The sequence below is a fragment of the Dendrobates tinctorius genome, unplaced genomic scaffold (assembly GCF_039654945.1).
Source record: "Dendrobates tinctorius isolate UK_male_01 unplaced genomic scaffold, ASM3965494v1 ptg000019l, whole genome shotgun sequence".
Taxonomy (NCBI): domain Eukaryota; kingdom Metazoa; phylum Chordata; class Amphibia; order Anura; family Dendrobatidae; genus Dendrobates; species Dendrobates tinctorius.
This window is the reverse complement of record NW_027361687.1, coordinates 4,000,653-4,016,590: the sequence shown is the minus strand read 5'-3', so window position 1 is coordinate 4,016,590 and position 15,938 is coordinate 4,000,653. Positions and strand designations below refer to the sequence as shown.

The 15,938-nt window shown below is 40.4% G+C and overlaps 1 protein-coding gene across 1 annotated transcript in view; it reads left to right on the top strand.

The window, feature by feature from the left end:
* The window catches only part of LOC141082763 (contactin-associated protein-like 5), a 581,387-nt gene extending 565,852 nt beyond the window's left edge, over positions 1–15,535 (top strand). Inside the window, exon 24 of the mRNA XM_073566679.1 lies at positions 6,831–15,535. Coding sequence (XP_073422780.1) covers positions 6,831–7,027 — 197 coding nt within the window. The 3' untranslated portion in view covers positions 7,028–15,535. The remainder of the gene's footprint in view (positions 1–6,830) is intronic.
* The last annotated feature ends 403 nt before the right edge of the window (positions 15,536–15,938 follow it).

The window sequence follows — 15,938 nt, the reverse complement described above, 5'->3', positions numbered from 1 at the left end:
GCAAGATACAGTACAGGAGGGAGGAGAATGCATAACATTAGGGGATTGGTCATTTTTTTCTTTAAAACAATTGGCTAGGTCATCTTCACTGAAGTCAGTGGTAGGGGCCTGCACTGTTTGAACAGAAAGTGAAAAGTGTCAAAGAATCATTAAGAATGATTGGATAGTGAGGTGTTGAGGGTGTTGAAGTAGGCTTGTTCAGAGAGGTGGAGTTGTATGTTTCTAGCATAAACTTACAATGGATGAAATCTTTGGCCAGATTGGATCTTCTCCACAGATGTTCGGCCCACCTGCAGCACCGCAGGAGAAATCGTGTTAGCAATCTGTGCCAGGGATGACACCAGCTGTGCCAAGTTGTGCTAAATGTAGGAAGGGTACAGCTTCATCCAGGGCACATCGCAGTGTTTCATTATATTGTTTCATTGCAGAGTCAGGACATGTGAATGAATAGATTGGGGCCAATGATAGCTGCAAATTCTTCATAAGTTCCTGGATGTTAAATGCACATGACCTAAAAAGTACATTTTGTTGAAAGGAGCAGATTAATACCTCGATCTGATCTGTCATCAGGTCTTGAGGTATGAGAAAAGTGTAGGTCACGATATTAGAGAGCAGCAATGGAGCTGGTGTCCAACTGCTGGATCCAAGTTTCAGTAAGAGGAAAAAGTCATGAATGTAGGAGAGTTTGCTTCACGCTGACTGCATGTTACATAACTAAAAGAGATAGAAGGCATGAAAAGGAGTATTGATGAGATTAGCAAGATTTTAAAATGTAGCAGGGAAGGCGTTAGGCTGGATTCACACTACCGTAGAATACAGCCGAGTGCTATGCGAACATCGCATAGCACTCGGACCAGTGTTAATCTATGGGGCAGATCACATCTGCGATTATTTTCTCATGCTGAATTGGTATGGGAGAACAATCGCAGCATGCTGCCATTGGCACCGAGACTCGGCCGAGTCTCGGCTCACTCGCACCCATATAAATCTATGGGTGCGAGTGACACAACGCACATCACTGGGATATAATCCAAGTGCGGTGCGATATACACAGATTCTGGCAGCGGAGGAGATGGAGAAATTACTTTCTCTGCCTCCTTCGCAGCTGTGCTCTGATTCTCTCTGTGTGAGGGGATCGGAGCCCAGTAGCATGATACTTGGCTCCCGCTCGCAGCACAGCAGGAGTCGGGGGTTATTAACATATCGCATCCGATGCTCTCGCATCGGATGCCATACGCTAGTGAGACTCCAGCTTTAGTCTTATTATTACTATAAGGGCCTGGATTGGGATAGATATCTCCTGAGACTAGGAGAAGGAAAATAGAGAGAGTGAGAAGATGGTTGAATGATTTATAAAAGCCTGTCTTGTGTTGTATAGTGGAAATGAAAGAATATGTGCGGTTTTATAATATGAAGAGAGCATGAGAACTGTATATAGGATGCTTTACTATATGCATGGCACAGGACTTATGTTAGTGCTCATATTCTCTTCTCTGGACAATCATTCTTCCAGATTTCCCAAAAAGTTTAAAAGACGTTTCATTAGAGAGAATAAGTTTACCCTAATCCTTTGCAATTCAATCCCCATACCTGCAAAGTTATTTTCTTTGATGAAGCCTCAACAGATTGTTTGAAACAACAATAGGAACAAGGAAAGGAGAGTCAGCACCCCACCAAAGTCTTGCTGTCCAAGCACAGAATCGGGCTGTAGCAATGCACAAAGAAAAAAATCCAGCGTGTTCACAGGTAAGTTTAAAAATCCAGTATTTATTGAAACTTCAAATATGTAAAATCACGTTGACAGGCTGCTCTGGCCGGTGTGGGAACAACCAACGCATTTCAGCTTCAGTGAGCCTTAATCATTGTTGTGTCTCGTCGGAGCTGACGCACGTCAGTTGTTCCCATACCGGCCAGACATGATTTTACATATTTGAAGTTTCAATAAATACTGGACTTTTATACACTGCTCAAAAAAATAATGGGAACACTTAAACAACAGAATATAACTCCAAGTAAATCCTACGGCCCCCTTCACGTCTCCTGGTATACTGGCCTGTCTCCTGGTAGCGCCTCCAGCCTCTGGACACTAAGCTGACAGACACAGCAAACCTTCTTGCACAGCTCACATTGATGTGCCATCTTGGATGAGCTGCACTAACTGAGCCACTTGTGTAGGTTGTAGAGTAGTCCGTCTCATGCTACCACGTGTGTGAAAGCACAACCAACATTCAAAAGTGACCAAAACATCAGCCAGAAAGCATTGGTACTGAGATGTGGTCTGTTGTCCCCACCGACAGAACTACTCCTTTATTGAGTGTGTGTTAATAATTGCCAATAATTTCCATCTGTTGTCTATTCCATTTGCACAACAGCATGTGAAATTGATTGTCAACCAGTGTTGCTTCCTAAGTGAACAGTTTGATTTCACAGAAATTTGATTTACTTGGAGTTATATTCAGTTGTTTGAGTGTTCCCTTTATTTTTTTAAGCAGTGTACTTACCTGTGAACACGCTGGATTTTTTTTATTTTTTGCAACAGATTGTTTGGGACATCTGGTAGAATGATTGTTAGGAAAAGAAAAGGTGGGGGTTACTATGAGTCAACAGTAAAGCACCTTGTGTAGAACATTTTGACTTTATTCCATGGAGTGGGCTCACTCATAATTTTAACTAAGAACACTGCCATGAGCAAAGAATGGGATCTAAACATCCGCCAAGAGCAACTTCTCTTAACCACCAAGAGCAACTTGAGATAAACAATACTTTCTCCAGCATGATGGAGACCATGTCTCAAGGAAAAAGTGATAACTTAGTGGCTTGAGAAGCAGAACATTGACAATATGGGTCCATGGCCAGGAAATTCCATTGAGAACCTGCGTTCAGTCCTCAAAAAGCAGATGGAGAAACAAACCACAGAAATTATCAATAACTCAAAGCAAAGAATTGGTGGTCATCTGTCAGGATTTTGCCCAGAAGTTGATGTCCAGCTGTCGGGGCGTAAGGTAAAAGTCTTGCAAAATAAGGGTCAACAATATAGATATTAAGTCTTTGCGTAAACTTGATGTATTTGTCAAAAAAATGTAAAATCTTATGAAATACTGATAACTGTACTTCAGTAACTATAGAAACATCCAACTAACACATCTGAAAACACGGCAGCAGCAAATTTTGTGAAAACCAAAATTTGTGTGAAAATTACTATCTATTACTTACTCATAGCAGATAAAGTGAGAGGGCCGCTCTATCAGTTCCTGCACATTAGCAGTAATGGACAGCGACAAGTCCTCCACCAGTTCCAAGTCATGTCCACCACCACCAGAGATCTACGGTATATACACTGCTAAGTGCATAGCATTTAAAGTGACAGCATGATACCTTGGTGGCAATTTGCATGATTCATCTGTAGGTTCCTGAGTATACTAATGCTATTGATTAAACCAGAATTATTACTACATTCATAGAAAATTCACATTTCATGCATTATCTATGGTTACAGGATGATTACAGAATTAAAACGCTAGTCTGCTTTAGAAAGTACTGTACCTTCCGAAAAGGGTAGCCACATGTTTGTCAACTATAACTGAACAGGATTGTCTTCCTTTAGAGAGATTTTTTTTTTTACTTGAGGAAAAGGTTTTTGGGGCTAAAAATCATTTTTACAATTGAGTCGTAGGAAAAGAAGTCTGTTTTTTCTTATAAATAAAAAAGACCTATTAACATAAATGCGTTAGATCTTTTGGTCAGTGTGTCAGTCTTTAACTTGGACGCCTCAAGTTATTTTTGTTTGCAGATACTTGGCCAGTGAGAAATCACCAACATGAGAACATTCTCATAGATTATAATGAGAGCACGTTCTAGCTGTGAAAAAAGTGGACAAAATACGCACATGAAAAACGAATGTCTGAATCAGTCATTACAGGCATAAAAAAAAGCTTTCTGACATTGTGAGCTCATAAATGAATGATTTCTAAGAACCACATCCATTGGTGGTCCTAGAGATGCCATTGCCAACCGTTCTGAAAATAAGCGTGTGGAAAAAAAGAAGTTTAAAGAGGTTGTCCACTACTGTAACATTAATGACCTATCCTCAGGATAGGTCATCAATGTCTGATTGGTGGGGGTGTGACATCTAGCACCCCCACTGATCAGCTGTTCTCTGTACTGGCAGCGGCCAAAAGTGCTCAGTTATTGAGCTGCTCTGTCTATCAATAGTGGACTTGACCAGGAACTACACATACACCCTTATTGATTTGAATTAGGGCGAATGTGTAGTTCTTGACCGCTCGGCCACTCCACGATCAGTAGATAGAGCAGCCTTGTAACTGAGCACTTTTGGCCACCATCAACACCGAAATCAGCTAATCAGTAGGGGGGCCAGGTGTCGCACCCCTACTGATCAGACATTGAAGACCTATCCTGAGGACAGGTCATCAATGTTAAAGTAGTGGACAACCTCTTTAAATTGTGCAATACTCTAGCACAACTGCTATATTCGAACTCATCCCAAGTTTAGTGATTGATGGAATCCCCAAAGTTTATCACCTATCTGTTTCTATCTGTACTTTGTGGCAAACCCCTTTTAATATTTTTCACACGTACATCTTCCACTTTTGTATTTTGTTGAACAGACAGTATTCTGGGAGTGATACATAATGTATATGGAGAGTAGTTCAGATTGTATGTTTTTGGAGTGCACTATGTGAAATTTCTTTCTAGTATAACTGAATTTTTCTTCAGAGTCGTCTCTGGTAGTATGTGTTTTTAGTCCTCCCTCTCAGATCATGCCAATCACAGTTTGGCAATTTTTGAGATTGCTGAGCAATGATTTGCTGTATCTAGGAGTAAAGAGGTAAATGCACAAGCCCCCAGAGAAGATTCTCAAGAAACGTACACTTGAACTGCATGCAGAGATTTCACATAGTGCGCTCCAGAAGAAAAAAATCTAAATATCTCTGCAATGTAGTGACACAACGCAAAACTTTAAATAGCAGCAGAATCAGGGAGGTCAGGGAATTTTACAAGGTATTTAACTAAATACCGTATTTTTTGCTTTATAAGACGCACCTGATTATAAGATGCACCCCCAAATTTGGTGAAGAAAAAGAGAATATTTTTTTATGCTAAAGGAAGGTGTGCCTTATAATGCCAGTGTCCGTCTTTCAAATCATATACCGTATATGTCCCTCATTCTGGTTTCTATATAACCCCCATCCTGGCACATTGCCCCCTTGTGCTGGCACATAGCCCCCCCATCCCATCCTGGATATGGCACCCCGGTCACTATATGAACCCCTGCTGGCACTCACATGGCCCCCCTCTCTCTATATGCCCCCCTGCTAGCACGTACATGGCCCCCTCTCTCTATATGCCTCTCTGCTGGCACGCACATGGCCCCCCTCTCTCTATATGCCTCCCTGCTGGTACGCACACAGCCCCCGCATCCCTTTATTCCCCCCTGCTGGCACACATTGTCCCCCCGTCCCCATATTCCCCCCTGCTGGCACACATTGTCCCCCCATCCCTATTTTACACACTGCTGGCACACATTGTCCCCCCATCCATATATTCCCCCCTGCTGGCACACATTTTCCCCCCCATACCTATATTCCCCACTGCTGGCACACATGGCCCCTTGTTCATATATTCTCCCCTGCTGGCACACATTGTCCCCCCGTCCCTATATTCCCCCCTGCTGGCACACATGGCCCCTCGTTCATATATTCCCCCCGCCTGGCACACATTGCCCCCCCGTTCCTATATTCCCCTTTGCTGTCACACATGGCCCCTGTCCCTATATTTCCCCCCTGCTGGCAAGCACATGATAAAATACGGGTGCGCGCAGCTGCTGCTCATTCAGGCAGCTCATTTTAGATACAGGACCTTCCATGATGTGACCAATAGGATCTGCTGTCACGTGACTCGCAGTGCACACTGGGAGTTATGTGACCGCAGGTCCTATTGGTCAGATCATGGAAGGTCCTGAAGTGATGAACTGCCTGAATGAGCAGTTGCTGCAGCGCACCCTGCAGGAGGAGGTCAGCAGACACAGGAAAGCCACAGGGGGAGCTGGGAGCAGGAGCCATCATCAGAAGGTGAGTTAACTGTTTATTATTTTATCATGTGCTTGCCAGCAGGGGGGAAATATGGGGACAGGGGCCATGTGTGACAGCAGAGGGGGCTATACTGATGGGGCAGGGGGGAGAGTGCAGGCACATGTAATATGCATCACTCCTCTGTCCACGAATTTGGTGCTGCTTCAGCACCGAGGTGATGGACAGTGGGTGCAGTGAATATTAGTTGAGCCTAATGAGTGGGAGCATATGACCACCCGCTGTCTCTGCAGCCAGCCCACCCCTGCCCCCTGACACCATGCCAGAGCCACACACCCCCTACTCTATAACACAGCAGCACACAGATTCGCATTATAAGACACACCCCCCACTTTCCCCAAAAATTTTGGGGAACAAAAGTGCGTCTTATAATCCGAAAAATACGGTAATTTTGATCAAGTACTAAGTCTTTTTTAATATACTCTCATTACTAGTTTATATATAAACTGCAACTTTTGGTATGTTGTAAACATAGGATATCATTGAATGATTGTTAATTTTTTGAATTATCATTATTAGTTTACCTTTTTGTTCTTGTCCATGTATTTGTGATGTATTTGCTTTGATTTCCTAATTGAATGTTTTTTTTAGAACCTTTTAATGAAGTCTGTATTTTAATCTCGCAAAGTGTTCTTTGTTGTTTGTAGGAGTCTTATTGCACAACTTCTGACACCCATGTGATGAATTAAGATACTTATTGTTCTCTCTATTTGTCTCTAGGTGTCATAGCCGTTACAATTTTCATTATTTTTTGCATTGTGGCGATAACGATAAAATTTCTTTACCAACACAAAAAAACTCATAGAAAAAATCCATCTAAGGAGAAGGAATATCCGGGCAGCATGGACTATCCCTTCAGGAACGAGCCGGACGTACAGAACACAGTCAGCGAGTGCAGAAAGGAATATTTTATCTGACTCGCTTTCTACATCATTTGTTTCTTTTTTTTTTTACATTTTTGAAGATTTTTAACCACCTCATCTCTCCACGGGAATACAACAACCAAGAATTTATTATGTTGCCACTTTGTAGCTCTCGAAAGTGACCTGAAGGAGAGAATCAAGGATATTGATGGCAGAGGATTTCTTAAAATAGCTCCAAGTCATGCATTCTGGATAAAGAGTTTACCTGAAAAACACCATAGTTTGATACATTGTTTATTATCAGATGAAATATTCATCATTGTTGTATGAAGGACGCTCAGTACATGTACAGTAAGAAATATGTGTTACTTAAAAGGTTATTCCCAATTTACAGTTTGATATTGTCGGATAGTGCTTGTAAACACAAGCACTTTTTCAATTTACTTCTTATAAAAATTTTCTTCCGTTCCTGAGATATTAACAATTCTCTTTTGTTTACATCTCGTTGCCTAAGAGACCGACCTCCGGTGTTGCCTAGCAATGAGCTGTAATCAAAAGAATAGCGTTAATATCTTAAAAACAAATTACAATATTACCAAGAAGTAAATTGCAAAATTGCTTGTTTTTCGCAGAGCCATCCGATAATATCCATTTATGAAAATGGAAATATCCCTTTAAAATTAAAACTTTACAGTAATTTTTCTTATATTAAGAATCAATTCAAGGAGTTTCTTGAACATATGAGATAAAGCAGATGAGGATGGAGAACTAATGGAGAACTAATTCTTCATCACCATCTTCCTTCCCGTAGAACTCAATAACATTGTGACAGAACATGCATTGTACAGACACTAAACAAGTAGGAATCTCAACAATTTGTTGTGAACATTGGAATTAGGGGTTTCTGGGCTTGATTTATAGGGAATCACATTTTATGCAATTTTCTAATACATGTTATAAAGCAGAATAAATCAGATTCCCTGCAGATTATAAACAGTTTTTAGACTGACCACAGTCGTTACTTTTTATGGGGCTCTCAGGTTAATCATGAGGGCTTTGAGCCTTCTCCTGATCCTTAGTTTTTGATTTTCATGACTCCAATATCCTGTATTTGTCTGATGAACATATATAAGAGAATTTCCCATAATACAATATATTTATTCATTAAAAGTTATCCCAAAGATGAGAATGTTTAACAGAATAGCAATTAAATCTATGAAAAGCTTTTCCCCATTAATATAGAACCTTTTTGATTTGTCTCTTCTGTCCTACTGAGAATTATTTTGGGGGTATATATGTTTGTAGGAAAGTTAGATGGCAGAAAACCAAAATGGTTGGAAAACTGGTTGACCTCTATTTTACTTTTCCAAACATTTTATTATTATATTATAATAATGATAACATAGTAGACTCATTGTCTGCATAATGTTGGAGAGGGGTGGGGGGGAAGGGAAGGGATGGAGGAAAGAGGGAAGGGGAAACATTGACCTCTATTTTAGAACATAACTTATGTTTTATAGGAACAGATAAAACTGAATGGAAAATTGTATAATTTAGCAGAATAGGGCAACTCATATTGGGAATTAGTTTGTTTTTTTGCATGATCGTTAAGATCAGCAGAACTTGGATGTGCCTTCCAGTAGGCTGTGAGCGGAGTATTACTGGTTTCCAGAATGTGCAGAAGCCTGGGTATATCTTATTTTTGATTAAAAAGCTCGTTTAAAAAGAAGCATCTTTTCATTAGATGTTCCTAAAGATAAATGGGGGACTGTGGGTGTGTGTGTGTGTGTGGGGGGGGGGATGGTGGATTTTTACATTGTTAAGAAAAGTTAAATGGAAGCAAACACTTATTTTCTATGACTATATTCTGATTCCTGGAGACTTGTGGCCCCAATCCTGTATGACACCGGCTCTATTAATAAACACAAGGTGCTTGTGAATGCACTGGAGGATAATTCATGCTTTAATTTGAGGTAAAAGAAAGTGTTCACATTGGTACTCATTCATTTCCTATTACGTTTGGATATGGAGATAGTGGGTTGGTGTGTCCCTACTGGTGGACGGCACCTGGTCAACCACTACTGTAAATAGAGGTAATGGAGGAGTCACACATTGTAGGGTGATGTAGAAACACTTGGCATTCATATAGGTGTATTCAAGAACTTATTTATTGAATGTAGAAATTCCAGAAAATATGAGACGTTTTGGTCAATACCTGACTTTCATCAGTCATCTGGATACAGGAGACCTGTGTGGAAGAGCGTTGTGTAAGGGTCTGTGGGGTCCACCACTGAGACTGAAAGCGCTTCCAAAGTCAGGTATTGACCAAAACGTCTCATACTTTTCTGGAATTTCTACATTCAATAAATAAGTTCTTGAATACACCTATATGAGTGCCAAGTGTTTCGCAGTTGACGGATTTGGTTATCCCACTTGTGCACCACCCGAATTACAGAAGTGCCAATGTTTTCCTAATGACACATTGTAGGGTGACTCCTTCTCTATCGGTAGTTTATATGGAGGTAATGGAGAAGGTCCATATTGCAGTAGGAGGTCACCATTTTAGATTAACCCTTGCTCTATCACTAGTGTATAAGGAGGTAATAGGGGAGATCCACATTTTAGGGTGACACCTCTAATCATTAGTATATAAGGAGGTAATGGAGGAGGTTTGTATTGCAGGATGTCACCTCTTCAATCATTAGTTTTTATGGAGATAATAGATGAAAGTCCTCATTGTAGGGTGACATCTGCTCTATTATTATTGTACATTGAGGTAATGTGGGATGTCCACATTGTAGGATAAAACCTGCCCTGTTACTGGTGTATATGGAGATAATGGGGGGGGTCCAAAATGTAGAGTAATACATGCTCTATTACTGGTGTAAATGGAGATAATGGGAAAGGTCCACAATATAGGGTTATACAGTGGCTAAGGAAAGTAAAAATCATTTTTTTCACATTAATGTACACTCTGCACCCCATCTTGACTGAAAATAAGCCAGAAATGAAGAAATTTTGAAAATGTATTAAAAGAACTGAAACATCACATGGTCATTAGTATTCAGACCCTTTGCTCAGTATTGAGTAGAAGCACCCTTTTGAGCTAGTAGAGCCATGATTCTTCTTGGGAATGATGCAACAAGCTTTTCACACCTGGATTTGGGGTTCCTCTGCCATTCATCCTTGCAGATCCTTTCCAGTTCAGTCAGGTTGGATGGTGAACGTTGGTGGACAGCCATTTTCAGGTCTCTCCAGAGATGCTCAATTGGGTTTAGGTCAGGGTTCTGGCTGGGCCAGTCAAGAATGACACAGTGTTGTTCTGAAGCCACTCCTTTGTTATTTTAGCTGTGTGCTTAGGGTCATTGTCTTGTTGGAAGGTAAACCTTTGACCAAGTCTGAGGTCCAGAGCACTCTGGAAGAGGTTTTCAACCAGGATATCTCTGTACTTAACTGCATTCATGTTTTCTTCAATTGCAACCAGCCATCCTGTCACTGAAGCTCAAAAACACCCCCACAGCATGATGCAGCCAGCACCATGTTTCAGTGTGGGAATGTATTGGGCAGGTGATGAGCAGTGCCTCGTTTTCTCCACACATACCACTTAGAATTATCACTAAAAAGTTCTATCTTTGTCTCATCAGACCAGGGAATCTTATTTCTCATAGTCTGGGAGTCCTAAATGTGCTTTTTTGCAAACTCTATGCAGGCTTTCATATGTCTTGCACTGAGGAGAGGCTTCCGTCGGGCCATTCGTGGAGGGCTGCAGTGATAATTGACTTTGTAGAACTTTCTCCCATCTCCCTACTGCATCTATGGAGCTTAGCCATAGTGATCTTGGGGTTCTTTTTTACCTCTCTCACCAAGGCTCTTCTCCCATGACTGTTCAGTAATGGGGAGGTCCATAATGTAGGGCTATACTTGCTCTATTACTGGTGTATATGGAGGTAATGGGGAGGTCCACATTGTAGGGTAATGCTTGCTCTATTACTGGTGTAAATGGAAATAATGGGGGAGGCCCACATTGTAGGGTAATACCTGCTCTATTACTGGTGTTTATGGAGGTAATGGGGAGGCTCGTGTTGTAGGATTATACCTGCTCTATAACTGGTGTATATGGAGGTAATTAATGGGGGAGGTCTACAATGTAGGGCTATACCTGCTCTATTACTGGTGTAAATGGAGTTAATGGGGAGGTCTGCGTTGTAGGGTGATACTTGCACTGTTATTAAAGGAGGTAGGGGAGAGGGGATGGTAGGAGCTGTTCACATTGGTAGTATTGATTAATACATTGCTGTAATTAGAAATCAGTGGGTGCCGTACCTGCTGGTGATTGCAGCTCACAAAGAAAAAACAAGGGTAGTTTTCCGGGACAACAAACTAGATAAAAACTATACATTTGTTGAATCAAGTCTAAAGTCCATAAAAGTTAAAAACCTCAACACCTTATGCGTTTCTGGCATATTAAGACGCCCATCATCATAGGACGTGCGCCTTAGTACGCCAGAGATGCATAAGGTGTTGAGGTTTTTAGTTTGTCCTATTCTCATCTTCAAAATCAGATCAGAATAGATCATTCTCTGAGTTTCTCGGATCTGTGATTTTAATAGATGTCTGAATACCTTCATTCTGCTCAATGTGTCCGATAAAACATCACAAATGTGTGAACGCAGCATGAAGGAGTTACTATCTCACTGTCCGACCATTCCAGCAGGCTGGCTGATAGATTCTCATGTAACTAATTTTTCAGCCATGATAGATGCTTACTTAACTCATTTTACAGCCGACAATAGACAGTATAACAGGGTATAAAAAGCAAATAGTGCAACATTTTCGAAACCCAATTGCAAAAATTTATTTTTGCCCTAATCATATGCATTTAAGTAAAACCGAATAACTAAATTGTTCCCAAAACTAGACAACCTTTTCAAGGGGTTGTCTATCCTTAGGATATTGATGACCTCTCCTTAGGACGCCTCCGTTCACTGTGTTGCCTGTTGCTAAAAACTGCAGCTAAATTGTTATCTAATTTTGTGCTTGGTTACTGTGATCTATTCCCCCCTTTTGGTATCATTTTGCATATACCACTGGCTGTATTAGTAAATTTTTCTCCAATACTGGAGTTTCAAACTCTTTATAATAGATAGAAATAATTTAAACACAGATTAAATTAAATATAAATTCATATCTTTAAAACCCATATAATATAAATAGTATATTATTATAATTTTTTGGCTTTCTGGAGAAAATGATGCAAGGTGACAGTCAGAACAATAGTTTACTTAACTCACTCACCAGTATCTGCTATCCAGGTTATCGGTGTAAGGTAAGGGTGTTTTGGCACCCGTAGATTAGCCCAATCGGGACTTATATCAGAACCCCTCGCAAAATGGGATTTGACATATGTGACAACGGGGCCATAGACTATAATGGTGCCGACAGGGCTAATGTGTGCTCTGATGTGCATCATGTTCGGGTGTATGTGCCTACTGGAGGTGGAGACCCAGATGCAGTCTACTACTTCTGAGATTCCACATCCAATAGGCATATATGCCCGAAAATGATGCACGGCAGGGTGGGTTTGTATGTAAGCATTGAGGGGGCCACTGAACGAGTGCCAAAACGTAATGTGAAAGTATACTAAGACTTGACAATAATTTAGATGATAGATTAAAGTGAATCATTAAAGAGTCATTCTCCTCTTTTTTTCCACTACCAGTTTCTGGCTTCCTGCTTTGCAGAGGGTGGTGCACTCCTGAAGATTGATAGTTCGAACTAGAGGCACAGTGATGTCCGTAGTCCAAACTGTGCTCTTTCTCAGTCTGAAGCTTGGGAGAAGAATAGGGAGATTGGAGCTGGTTGCATCCCTCGATCTGGCCAGCTTCACAGTGGCATGAGCTGGTGCTAAATCTTAGAGCCTGATATTGTCATACTCCTTACCTAGGTATTTGGTCAAATTTAGACAAAAAGGTGATTGGAAACTTAGAAAAGGAGCTGTACCCTATAGAATTGAAAATTCCTGTGCTCTTGAAAATGGAAAGAATTTTTATTAACGGTGATCTGTCAGTTAGTTTTTGCTATGTAATCTGATAGAAGAATGATGTAGAGGCAGAGACCCTGATTCCAGTGAAGCTATGTTCTGTTGTTTCAATAAGATCAGTGTTTTATCAGAGGGAGATTATCACAAAAAAACTAGCTGCCTCATGTCACCTAGTCAACCTGCTCTTTGTAGCCCCGCCTCCACCACTGATTGGCAGCTTTCTATTAATATACAGTGTACATAGAAAACTGGCAATCAGTGGTGTGGGCGGGGTTATATAAGGTTCAGCATTCTGGGCTCTGCTAGATCTGCAGCAGAGAAGTCATTAATCACTACTATTGCACCAAGTATACTGACACCATTGGAATCGGAATCTCTGCCCCTACATCAAACCGCTGTCAGATAACATAGCAAACCTTATGACAGATTCCATTTAAGTGATAAATTCCTAAAAACAATTTTAACCATTTAAAAGCCTGAGAGATAGCACCTGGTTAATGCATCCTCGGAGCATGCAGTAAATACCAGCACAATCTCAAAACCAGACTCATCACTTTTTGTCGCTGTCATAATCCTTCTCTAGCTTCTATTCTTCATACTTCATGACATCACCCGACAGAGGAGAAACATCCAGAAATCATAAAATCAAAGTTGTTCAGAAAGTTTCTTGAATACGTGGATATTATTATAGATGAGAGATTAAGACAATCCTACTATTTGCTTTTCTAAAGCATAGAAATGAGTTGCATCACAAAATTCCGTCCTCCCACTGCTGACATTTGATTGAGTTGAGGAGCTTACTACTGTGTTAATATTAAAGGAAATGTGTAATCCAAAAATTACTTTCCTGTTCTGTTGAGAGAACTTTTCACAATGGATTATCATTACAGACAGGTAACAGAAAAAAGATTGTGTACACGAATTTCACTTTTAAAGGAGCATTAGCTATATTCATAAAGGACTTGGTATTGGAATATCAGTACATTATATGAATAGCCTTGGAAGGTTACATTCAATCCTTTGCATGATCTAATGCCCTGCCTAAATGTTTGAAGGTCAAGCATTCCTTCCAAGACCTTGGAAGCTTAGGATGTTCAGCACTAGAAGTTCTGTTCCTGCTGTGTTTGTAAAGTTATTGTGAAAGTCTGCATAAAAGTTTTGAGGAATAGAAGATAAATTGAATATAATGGAAGCCAGGGTAGGTCATCAGGGTTTGCATCCTATTCGGGCAAACCTGGGCAGATGAAAGAGCCTACTGGTCGCCAGGACTCTATGGCGATTTACGTAAATATGCTAAATGTTTGGAGGACCAGCTTTCCTTCCTAGACCTTGGAAACTCAGGATGTTCAGCATTAGAAGTTATGTTCCTACTGTGTTTGTAAAGTTATTGTTAAAGTCTTCATTAGAGTTTTGAGGAACAGAAGAGAAATCGAATATACTGGAAACCACGGTAGATCATCAGGGTTTGCATCCCACTTGGGGAAACCTGGACAGATGGAAGAGCCCTCCGGTCTACAGGACTCTATGGTGATTTAAGAAAATAAGCTAAATCTTTGTCAAGCCAACTTTGGGGTAGACAGTGGGAAATGGCTGTGGTTTTGTCTCACATGAGGTATATGCTTTAAGACAACTTTGGTCATGGGTTTGGGCATTTTTAAATTTGGACATAAATCAACATAAGGTTTAATAGATCTCTCCAGCGGAGCTTTACTTCAACCTAGAGCAGGTTGTGGGCATGAATGGTAGCATTTAATAGCCAGTTTAATAATGGTGTCTAATAAATGGTCTTCTTAGTTTGATGGGATTGTCAGTAGTCAGTGCCTTACATTTGGTACTGCATTAATTTGCTTGGTTGTTTTCTTCTTCCATCAACCGGCGATTCTCAAGCTGTTGGAATCCCTCCAAGACATATCATGCTGGAGAGCCGCAGGTTGGAGGACAACAGTAGGATTCCCTCTTGTGGCATTTCAATGAGAATCACTTTACTCCAAGCAATAGGCTGGATTTAAATGCCAACCATTTTTGTTGAGTGATGATGAGTTGTGATCCCATGAAACAGCATCAAAAAAGGTCTACCGTGTTGAGTCATGATTTACTGTAGGTTCCCCTCTTGTTCTTCTTCGTGCACTTTTTATACTATGGAAAAATTTACTAAAATATTTAATATTTAGCCATAAATACAAAACATTGTTGCAGTGAAAAAAAGTATGTTCCCCCTCTGGAAACAGAAATCTGTTTTGTTACCCAGAACCTACATTCTCCAGTGATATTAGATAAGGGCAATATCCCCCCTCACATAATTCAATGATCTTCTCCATGTGGATATTTCTTTACTTCTATGCTATTTTCTGCTAAATGGTTTTCAACACTTGGTGCAAAAAGAGATTTATAGATGGTATAAAATGTCTGGGCACAGAACAATTTCTCTTTATTTTCTATTCTTACTGTTGTACAGATATAAGGAGCTGTAAATAATGTATATTTAATAAAGAAATCTTTTTTCTATGATTCCGTGTAAGAAACGCAGTTTGCAGCCTTTTATTCAACGATAATGCTGGTCGTGCGAATCTTTGTCTACGCTCATCTTCGAGCTTTTAGATTATTGACTATTAAATGTTTAGAAAACACACTTATATAGAACCAAAGTATTGACAACCAATAAATTCCAACTTGAATAACGTGTAAGTGAGATTGCCTACTAGGAAAATACTGATGGAAGGTTGAGTAAAAGCATGAAAAGCTTAGTAACACTATAAAATATAGATATATGAAATTTTCTATCAAAGGAGAAGTAATATCCTATATCATGCACTCACTCTTAGGCTCCAGGATTCTCCCTCTGCACAGAAGGAATCCCAAGCCATGTCTTATCCTGTGGTCTCCCATTCAGTCCCGGCCGCTGCGGATCCTGCTCCGCAGAGACAT